The sequence below is a fragment of the Bos javanicus genome, chromosome 6, assembly GCF_032452875.1.
Source record: "Bos javanicus breed banteng chromosome 6, ARS-OSU_banteng_1.0, whole genome shotgun sequence".
Lineage (NCBI taxonomy): Eukaryota > Metazoa > Chordata > Mammalia > Artiodactyla > Bovidae > Bos > Bos javanicus.
Window position 1 is genome coordinate 105,199,538 of NC_083873.1, and position 11,352 is coordinate 105,210,889.

At 48.1% G+C, this 11,352-nt stretch overlaps 1 protein-coding gene across 1 annotated transcript in view; it reads left to right on the top strand.

Moving 5' to 3' along the window:
- Nucleotides 1–277: 277 nt before the first annotated feature.
- The window catches only part of OTOP1 (otopetrin 1), a 48,935-nt gene continuing 37,860 nt past the window's right edge, over nt 278–11,352 (top strand). The window contains exon 1 of the mRNA XM_061420814.1: nt 278–932. Coding sequence (XP_061276798.1) covers nt 518–932 — 415 coding nt within the window. The 5' untranslated portion in view covers nt 278–517. The remainder of the gene's footprint in view (nt 933–11,352) is intronic.

Genomic DNA, 11,352 nt, shown 5'->3' on the forward strand with positions numbered 1-11,352 from the left:
ACCCTCTTCGGCCAGCTCTGGACAACCCCTCGCTCCCCCGCACCCCAACTCCGGGAGCCACCTGTCGCCCGGGCAGGGCTGGGTCAGCCGGCGTCGGCTCAGGGGACAACAGAGCAGCGGACGGCGGGCGGGTTCGGACGCGCTGGGCTGGGGAGCGGGAGGACGCGCGGCCATCGGGGCAGGGCTGGTGCCCAACCAAGGCATCGGGGGCCCCGCGTGGGTCCAGGGTGCTGGGAAGGGTTGCCCCGGACCTTGCGGAGGGAGGGGAAGTGGGCAGTGTGCATAGGGGAGCGCGAAGAACCTGGGGTCAGCGGGGTGGGGACGTGGTAAGTGGATTGGGTGAGCGCCTTGACCGAGGGCAGGGGGCAGAAGGCGGGAGAGCAGGTGTCCGCGGGTGATCAGGACAGGGGGGCTGATCGGCCGAGGCCCCTCGGGGTTAGGGCAGGGGAGGACGGGAGCAGCGGGTGGGGCGCAGGTCGCAGCAGTCCCTAAGGCTAGACTAGGTGAGGGTCACTCAATGATGCCCGAGGGTCAAGGGGCGCCTGCCGCTCCCCTGAAGGCTCCGAGCGACTCGGAGAGGGGCTCCTCCTGGCCAGCGGCCCGCCCGCCGCCCCCGTTCTTGGCTCCGGGGTTCCGGGGATCCCCGGGTTCCCCGGCGCCTCGGCGGGGCGCCGTCCGCGAGAGCTTCCCGCAGAAGCTGGCCGAGGCCCTGAGCAGCCAGTACGCGCTGAACGTGTTCGTGGCGGGGCTGCTGTTCCTGTTGGCCTGGGCCGTGCACGCCTCGGGCGTGGGTAAGAGGGACCTGCTGTGCTTCCTCACGGCGCTCATGCTGCTGCAGCTGCTCTGGATGCTGTGGTATGTGCGCCGCAGCTCCGCGCACCGCCGCCTCATCCGCCTCAAGGACACGTACGCCGGCGCGCGCTGGCTCCGCGGTGAGTCCCCGACGCAGCAAACCAGCGGGCGGGCGGCCGAGCGCACCGCGAAACCAGCCTCCTCGCCCGCTAGCTGCAGCCCCGCGGTATCTGCGCCCTCGCTCCCTTCCACCTCTCTCCTGTAGTCTTCTCTGCCTCCGTCTTCCTGTCCATCTTTTCTGTGCCCCCCTCCCAACACCTTCACTTCTCTTCTCTCTCCCTCCGCTTTCAGGCTCTTGCCTTATATTCCGACGTTGGAGCTACGGTTACAGAAACCTATTCACATCTTTCTTTCCTTATTTAAAGCCCTGCCATGGTTCCACTGACCCCGTGACAGAGGCCACACTCCCTATCCTGGCGTTCAAGGCTCTCTCTAATCGGGTCCCAGGTGACTCTTCAGTTTTATCTTCTCCTTTGTCCTCATTCTGTGCTCCAGGCTCAAAGACTTTAAGTTCCCCTCACAGTGTCTCATTCCTCCAAAGATCTGGCCCCAACGCCACCTTCTCCACACACTTGGCAGGAATTACTCCTCACTCCCATGGGCCATGGACGGAGGAGCCTGGTAGGCTGCAGTCCATGCGGTCGCTAAGAGTCGGACACAACTGAGCGACTTCACTTTCACTTTTCACTTTCATGCACTGGAGAAGGAAATGGCAACCCACTCCAGTGTTCTTGCCTGGAGAATCCCAGGGACGGGGGAGCCTGGTGGGCTGCCATCTATGGGGTCGCACAGAGTCGGACACGACTGAAGCGACTTAGCAGCAGCAGCAGCCCATGGGTCACCATGGCTCTATGTAGAGCCCTTTTGGCCTTTGTGAATTTCTGCCTTGTCTTATGACTAGTTGGATATGAGCCTGGTCATCCAGATGAGATTTGAGGTTTCTTAGGCTCAGGGACTGTGTCTAGATCATCTTGCCTTTGGAAAAACTACATACAACTCCAGGGTGGCCCAAATTCCTGCTCTGAAAGTGGTTGTTTCAGGGAGGTTCATGGTTTTGAGATCCTATAAATGGCAGTGAATCCAGCGCCATAGCAAACAAACACGCAAAAAGAATGGAATGTTGCTTTGAGGCTGTTGACTTAGGCTCAAAAATATCATACACAGGCTTTGGACCGTCACTTCTCTGTAGTGGCAGAATCTTCCCTTGGTCTTTCCTTCACTTCCTTCCTCCTCCATCCTCTGTTCTTCTTTCTTCCCTTCTTCTTCTCCCCTCATCCAACCCTTCCCTTCTCCTCCATGCCTCCCTTTTCCATCCACCCTCCTTCCTTCTTTCCTTTCTCTCTTCCTCCCCCACTCTCTCTCCTTCCATCTTTTCTTTCTCCCACTCTCCCCTCCTCCTTCCTTCTTCTCTCACTCCCCCGCTCTGCTCTTCCTCTCTCTTCCCTCCTCTCTCTTTTCCTCCTTCCAGGAAGACTCTGAGCATTGCGGCCCCAGTCAGTGCATCGGTGGCGCTGCCATGTTCCAAGACTAGGAAGACAGAAGGAGGAGTAGGGTGGGAATGCAGAATCAGGGCTCCTCCTGTGGATGTGTTACATCTGAGATGTCTATTAGACATCAGGCAGAGATGGAATAAAAGAGGCAATGTCGAGAGAGCACCTAGTAGGTGTTCAGTAAATGGTGTGGCTGTTTAGACACTCACCAAGTTGTTCCATAGTAACAGAACTCTTCAGGTGAGGCATGTGGATGATGGAAGTGGTGCTGACTCTGAAGGCATGGCGCGATAACTCAGCTCTGTTACCCTTGCCTTTCTGAGTCCCAGTTTCCTCATCAGTAAAATAAGAAGCATGGCTGCCTCTCAGGGAAGGAGCTGGGAGAAGTTGCCTGAAAGGGGTTTGCAAAGCACTGTCTACCCTTGTAAATGAGCTGTGGTTTATCAGAGAAGCAAGAGCCTAATTGTCCCAAAAGTACTCTAGGAGTCCACAGTGCCAAAGGGAGTGCCTTCAGCCCAAGAAGGCACTGAGGTTTTCCTTGGAATCCCAGCTGGAAAGACAGGTTTGACTTAGCTCTGCCCTGGCTTCTGTGTTGGTCTTGGAAGTCTGCAGCTCTGACAAAAAGCCAGCCTGTGGAATTCTGGACCCTGAGGTTTTCCAGAGGAAGTTTTTGGGTCTTGGTATGAGCTGTGAAACATTTCTTTGAGCAGAAGACATTCTGTCTCACCTACCGCGTATGAGAAAGTGAAGACTTTTTTGGGAACAAAAGTCATTGGCTGTCATAAAAAATCAGCAGGAAGGATGAATTATTCATCCAGCTCCTCTATTTGCTGAGTAAAGAGACTGATTTCTTCTGGAAGAAGTGTCAGCAGCAGGACATCTCATGCCAACCCTGGTGCGCAGTGACAGGAAAACCCCCTGAGTAGCTGTTTCATCCTGTTAATTACCAAGGTCTTGTTTCTGTTTCTGGTCTCTTGAAGGACTGCAGTGGTGAAGGAAGGTTTCTTTTTTTATTGGTTTCTGACCTGTCTCAAGCCCAGAGAAGTGTTATTAACACAAAATCATGGCAATGACGACAATAGGACTAATAGCCACGTTTATTGAGTGTGTTTGGAATGCTGGTTAGAGGTATTGTCCCAGTCGTTTGTCACGGTGATGCTTTCTTTGTGTGTGTGAATAATCACTCCCAAATCTAATCCTTTTAAAATGAGATCAGATTTTTATGGAGTGCTCCCCCCCTTTTTTTCTTTCTTTCATTTCTTTCTTTCTTTTTTTTTTTTTTTAGCAAAGAGGGCTTAGGAAAAGATTCATTGGTTGCTTCTCTGCCCTCTCCTGCACAATAATTGATTAGCTCTTATCATTACTTCTTCTTTTCTCTTTCTTTTTTAAAACCGAAGGATAGTTGATTTACAGTGTTGCACCAATCTCTGCTGTACAGCAAAGTGACCCAGTTATACACATATAGACATTCTTACAAAGTGCTTTTTTTACTTAGAATGAGGTGCATCTGTGTACATAGCACATTGCCTCTCCGTCTGCTCTGAGTACTGTGGTTCTTATCTGTTAGGGGCAAGGTGCATCTGAAAGACATGCCCAGGACAGGTGGCTGTAGAGATAAAGGTTGGGATGCAGTGATGGAGTTCAGAAAGAGGCCGTCTCCATGTGTGAGAAATTGAAGGTTGCAAAAACAGATGGTTCCAAGCACCTGTGTGAAGAGAGGCGCGGCCCATCGGGGATGGTGGCAGGGAGCAGAGGAGGAGAGAGAGGCAAGGGATGAAGGCTATAGGACCCAAGGATGCAACAGTCTCTGAACACAGGGAGCCCACAGTCTGGCAGTGCAGCCAGAAACTCCTGGAGGATGCTTGGCAGGATTGCAAAACCCAGCGTGCAGCCCTGCAGCAGTGTCTGTTGCGGCTAAGGAGGGAGCGGTCAGGGTGGGTCCCCATGGGATTCCAGTCCACCCTGCTGATTTCAGGGCGGATTCAGCAAGTTCATGAACGTGGCACTGGGCTTCAGGTTGGTTCCCTCCTCAGGATGCATATTCATTTCAATCTGATCACCTCAGGCCTCTGCAGGCACAGACCCTCCAGACACCCCTTGTTTTCCTGGGCCTCTGTTCCTGCTGCGGATATAGTGAGCACGTGTCAGTGGGCCCAGCAATTCTTCTCCTGTTTCTTAAACAATAGTCCTCTTGAGACATAGTCCACATAATCTACAATTTACCCATTTAAAGAATCTGCCTGCAATGCAGGAGACGTGGGTTTGATCCCTGGGCTGGGAAGATTCCCTGGAGAAGGGAATGGCAACCCACTCCAGTATTATTGTCTGGAGAATTCCATAGACAGAGGAGCCTGGCAGGCTATAGTCCATGGGTCGCAAAGAGTCGGACACAACTGAGCTACTGACACACACACACACACACACACACACACACACACACAAAGTGCACAAGCTGATGGGTTGTGGGCGATTCACAGATATGTGCAACTATCACCACAGTCAGTTTTTAGAACGTTTTATCATCTCAGATAGAAGCATGTGCCCTTTAGCTCTTATCCCCTGATACCTCTTACCCCCTGAGAGCCCTTACCCCATATCCACCCCAGGAACAGATAACCGTGAATCTACTTTCTATCTCTAGATTTGCCTGGCTTGGACATTTTAGTGAATGGAATCACCTAATATGTCATGTTGGTGATCAGCTTCTTTCACTTAGTGTAATATTTCCAGTCTCACAACGGTTCTTGAAGTGGATGTTATCACCTTCATCTCCTGGACCAAGAAGCTAAAAGGGCATCAGAGGGAGGGTTGAGCCCCTGTCAACGGAAACATTCAGACAGAGTGAGAAAGAGAAGAGGGCTGAGCTCCTTGTGATATTAGAGGGCGACAGAGGGGCAAAATCCCTCACTTCCATGTAACTTCTGTCCTCTCCACCCAGCAGAGGGATCTTTGGAACATGCAGAGAATAACAGAGCCCACAGCATGGGGACACCTTTTGTGGTGGCTGGGCAGAAACATTGATCCAGTTTGGCTCAACAGCCTGGACCGAGGTCTGGGGCACTGTTTGGGTTCTGGGGACAGGATGCTCGGGTGTGGCCCCTCTATAGAGAGCTGCAAGAGGGGGCAAGGATGGTGCAGACAGTGAGGGGCGTCAGAGCACGAGGGCTAAGAGCTCCCCGCCACACCCCCCTGCATGTAGCCTCACTTTTCTGCTTCAATTTCCTCATTTGTAAAATGGGGAGGATGATACCCCAGTGTGGGGAGGGGGCTTCCCTGGTGGCTCAGCTGTAAAGAATCTGCTGCAATACAGGAGATTCGGGTTCAACTCCCTGGAAGAGAGCAGGGCAACCCACTTCAGTGTTCTTGCCTGGAGAATCCCATCCCCTGGACAGAGAAGCCTGGAGGGCTACAGTCCATGGAGTTGCAAAGAATCAGACATGACCGAGCACCTGAACACGAGTGTGTATATAGGGAGAAAATGTAGGGTCTCAGGAGGCTACTGTGAATTTGAAAATGGATGAAAGAATACACAGAATATAGAGAACTGAGCATGACAGTGACACCCAGCAAAATTCTGGAGCAGGTGAAGATGCAGGGGTTTTCTAGCGATTTCCCCAGGAAAGGGAACGACTATCTCCTAGGCTCAGCCTGGGCTCACTGTGAGAGAGTCTTGCCTAACTGCACACATTCTCTCACACGTATTTTTTTTTTTTTTTGGATGGGGTTTCTGCTCTAGTAGAAAATATAGACCTCCTCTTGGGATTTCAGCCTTACAGTGCAGCTGCCTAAAAAGCTGATGCTGGTTGGGCACTGATTGGAAAGGAAGTCAGCTGCAAGTGGAGTGTCCCCCGTTGAGCATCATGTGGGTGCTGCTAGGGGGTGGCCCCAGGAGGAGTGAAAGGGGTGTACAGACAGTCCAGGAGAGAGAGGATGTGGAGATGGTAGGGGATTTCCTAGGAAATGAGAGTCATTTTTTCAGGGAAGCCTTTCATGTTGCCTTCAGACCAGGTGGGTCTTCCGGGTTGTATGTTCTTATAACATCCTGTTCACTTTCTTCCTAGCACTTCTCAAGCAGGAGGTTGTGTCATTCGGTTTGTTGATCTAACCAGATGGTGAGCTCTTCAAAGCAGAGACCCTGTTTGAATGCACTTCCCATTATAACCTGAGCTCCTGGCACACTGCCTAACATGCAGTGAGTGCCCGTTGGTATTTACTGAATCATCAAATGGATGAATGGATAGTTGAATGGATGGATGAAGGAATGAGTGAATGATGGCAGAATTGCCAGGAAAGAGAATGGTAGTTCTGGGGTGCTGTCGTAAGTTCCGTGTGGGGAAGAGCATTCTAATCTAAGCAGAAGCTGGTGATGCAAGGGGTGAGCCTCCCAGCCCTGGGCATGTTCAGGTGGAGACCAGACAGGTGCCGGTCATGATGCAGTGGGAAGCATCCTTGCATGAGATGGGGGATGTAGACTAACTCTGTGGCGCCTTCAACCTCCAAGAGTCTACAGTTCAAGATTCTAGACTCCTAGGAGGGCTCTGGGCAACTAACACAGTGGAGGGGGTCTCCCCTCTGCCAACACTAAACATTTTAGGATTATTCTCAAGTAATGTGGCTACAGAACCTTCTAATTGGCTCTACCTAGTTAAGTGATGATAATAAGCATTCAAACAGGGTCTCTGCTTTGAATCCTTGTAGAAGTTTTTTATTTGTGGGACACTGTTCTGGGTGCTTTCCATGTCAGGCCTCATTTAATCTCCTCCACACCCCTAGGAGACAGTTGACCTTATTAATCTCCTCTACACCCCTAGGTGAGATAAGAGATAAAAAAGCCTTCCCCAGTGATCAGTGCAAAGAAATAGAAGAAAACAATAGAATGGGAAAGACTAGCCATATCTTCAAGAAAATTAGAGATACCAAGGGAACATTTCATGCAAAGATGATCACAATAAAGGACAGAAACAGTATGGACCTGATAGAAGCAGAAGATATTAAGAAGAGGTGGCAAGACTACACAGAAGAACTATACAGAAAAGATCTTCATGACCCAGATAATGACAATGGTGTCATCACTCACCTAGAACCAAACATCCTGGAATTTGAAGTCAAATGGGCCTTAGGAAGCATCACTATGAACAAAGCTAGTGGAGGTGATGGATTCCAGCTGAGCTATTTCAAATCCTAAAAGATGATGCTGTTAAAGTGCTATACTCAAAATGCCAGAAAATTTGGAAAACTCAACAGTGGCCACAGGACTGGAAAAGGTCAGTTTTCATTCCAATACCAAAGAAAGGCAATGCCAAAGAATGTTCAAACTACTGCACAATTGCACTCATTTCAGATGCTAGCAAGGTAATGCTCAAAATCCTTCAAGTTAGGCTTCAACAGTACATGAACTGAGAACTTCCAGATGTTCAAGATGTATTTAGAAAAGGCAGAGGAACCAGAGATCAAATTGCCAACATCCACTGGATCGTTGAAAAAGCAAGAGAGTTCCATAAAAACATCTACTTCTGCTTTATTGACTATGCCAAAGCCTTTGACTGTGTGCATCACAACAAACTGTGGAAAATTCTTCAAGAGATGGGAATACCAGACCATCTTACCTGCCTCCTGAGAAGCCTGTATGCAGGTCAGGAGGCAACAGTTAGAACCGGACATGGAACAAAAGACTGGTTCCAAATCAGGAAAGGAGTACATCAAGACTGTATACTGTCACCCTGCTTATTTAACTTATATGCAGAGTACAACATGCAAAATGCTGGGCTGGATGAAGCATGAGCTGGAATCAAGATTGCCAGGAGAAAGATCAATAACCTCAGATATGTAGATGATACCACCCTTATGGCAGAAAGCAAGGAAGAACTAAAGAGCCTGTTGAGGAAAGTGAAAGAGGAGAGTGAAAAAGTTGGCTTAAAACTCAACATTCAGAAAACTAAGATCATTCCATCCGGTTCCATCACTTCATAGCAAATAGATGGGGAAACAATGGAAGCAATGAGAGGCTTTATTTTTTTGGCCTCCAAAATCACTGCAGATGGTGACTGTAGCCATGAAATGAAAAGATGTTTGCTCCTTGGAAGAAAAGCTATAACCAACCTAGACAGCATATTAAAAAGCAGAGACATTACTTTGCCGACAAAGATCCATCTAGTCAAAGCTGTGGTTTTTCCAGTAGTCACATATGTATGTGAGAGTTGGACTATAAAGAAAGCCGAGTGCTGAAAAATGGATGCTTTTGAACTGTGGTGTTGGAGAAGACTCTTGAGAGTCCCTTGGAGTGCAAGGAGATCCAACCAGTCAATCCTAAAGGAAATCAGTCCTGAATATTCATTGGAAGGACTGAAGCTGAAGTTCCCAAACTTTGGCCACCTGATGGGAAGAGCCAGCTCATTGGCAAAGACCCTGCTGCTGGGAGAGATTGAAGGTGGGAGGAGAAGGGGATGACAGATGGTGTCACCAACTCAATGGGCATGAGTTTGAGCAAGCTCTGGGAGTTGGTGATGGCCAGGGAGGCCTGGCATGCTGCAGTGCATGGGGTCACAAAGAGCTGGACACGACTGAGCGATTGAACTGAACTGAACATCCCTAGGAGATAGTCAATCTTATAATCCACATTTTACAGATGAGGAAATGGAGGCACAGAGAAGTTAGGAAGTTGCTCAAGGTCATCAACAATAATAAAGTGGTAGAAAATGGATTGAAGCCAGGGATTTAGCACCTACCATGGCACTCTATGTTCTGTGCTTTTATGACATAGTGGATTTTTATCAACATGCAAGGTGATGTTATAAAACCCAGCTTGTCAGTTGTGCAATTCACTTCCTCTATGTCCTGTCTGTGTCTGCTAGATCTGTCTGGTTCTGAAATCTTTCACTCAATTTTTTTTTAAAGTAGCAGTTAAATACATGAAACAAAAAGGATTTTATTTGGGTTGTTTGATTATTATGTCTTCCTCATACACGATGTCCTTTCTCACATGTGATGATAAAGATGGGAGAGTTCTTTGTCCTGAGTATTTACAGTGAATCTTAAATCCCATGTGGTCTGATAGTAACACTTCTCTACCTCACTTCTTTTAGTTTGTATTGCCTACTTCCACTTTGTCCACCTCCCTCTTTTCCACTGTTGTCACTCAGTTAAAAGTGTGTTTCATGTAAAGATCTTATAGTTAGGTTTTGGTTTTAATTCAGAATTCCCATCTTTGTTTACTAATTAATGGGAGACTTAGATCATTCTAATTGTAATGATTTATATTCTGGATTTTGTTGTTTCTGTTTTTCTTTAGGATGATTATAATGATTTATGTTACATATTGTTGACTCATTTGCCTTTTCCAGTGTTTGCTCTTTGGAGAACTTGAACATTCTACTATGTTTTTCTACTCTATTAATGACTAGCTTACCTTTCCTCATTCTCATAATCAGGTACATATTACTTCATTATCACCACATTGCTTCTCACTCCAAGATCCTCCCATTCCTCTCTATTCCAAAGAGATAAGACCTTTAGAATGCATTTGTTTCCCTCATTTCCCCTAGTACCCATCACTTTACCATGAGAACTTTGAAAGGTTGTTCTGCTCCTCACTCAGTCCATCCCCAGCTTTAGTCTGTATCACAAGTCTTTAAAGAGCATGTAAATTACCATTTCCAGACAGTTTATCTTCATCCATTTGGATATAACTTCTATCATCTTATTTCTATTAAACTGGACTATTCATCCATTCACTCATGCATCCATCCATAATCCATCCATCCCTCCTTCCATCATCCATCATCCATCATCCATCCATCCATCATCCACCCATTTACACCCTCCCTCCCTTCCTTCTCTCCTTCCTTCCATTATACATCCATCCATCCCTCCTTCCATCATCCATCATCCACTATCCATCCATCCATCCATCATCCACCCATTCACACCCTCCCTCCCTTCCTTCTCTCCTTCCTTCCATTATACTTCCATCCACCTCTTCAGTCTGTTGCACAGTTTATCACTCACTGTTTCTCCCTTTCCTCTTCATCTTCCCTCGCTAAGAGGGCTCCTGATTGTTTGGTTAAAGCCCTTTGTCAGGTGAGTTCTGTGGATATTTTTCTCCCAACATTTTTTGTCAGTTCAGCTGTTACCTTCTCAGAGAATCCTTTTCTGACCGCCATTGTCAACCTCATGCACTTGGCACTTTCTGACATTTCTTCTGTGTTTATCACTTATTTGCTTATTTTCCTGTCTTCCCCCCTAGCAGGTTAAACTCACCAAGGACATATACTTTATTGATGTTTTTATATCCCAAGTGCCTGGATCTTATTTGAACAACAAAGAGGTGTCAAACAATTATATTCAGCATATCTTCAAATATCTTTCTGTCTTTTGCCCTGACCCGTGGGCACCATCTTGCCTGGGAATAGGGTTTCTCAACTGCAGTCCTTTCCTTGCAGTGGACCCTAGCTACTCTTCCACTGGCTTCTGATTTTGCACGATGCAGATGAGAAGTTTGGTGCCAGCTCACTTCTCTGTATCTTCTGCACACCCCAATTCATGCAATGTTACGTGTGTGTATTTTTGTTTCTCCAGCGATCTTATTTGTTTACCTTTGAGTGCCTGGCAAAATGCCTCATGCATAGTGTGTGTGTGCTCCGTTGCACAGTCCTGTCTGATTCTTTTTGACCTCATGGACCCCCTGACCCCATCAGGCTTCTCTGTCCATGGAATTGCCTAGGCAACAATAGTGGAGTGGGGTGCCATTTCCTCCTCCAGGGGACCTTCCCCACCCAGGGCTTGAACTCATGTCTACCTGCGTCTCCTGCATTGGCAGGCAGATTCTTTACCACTGGGCAAATTGGGAAGGCCCTCATGTATAGTAGGAGTCCCTAAAACATTTGTTGTAGAAAGAAATGGATGGGAGGATGGATGAAGGAAGGAAGGGCTGCAGGAATGTGAGAAGGCATGTGATGTTCTTATCACAACTCTTGAAATGTCAGTGACAGAGATGTCCCAAATCAGTGATTCT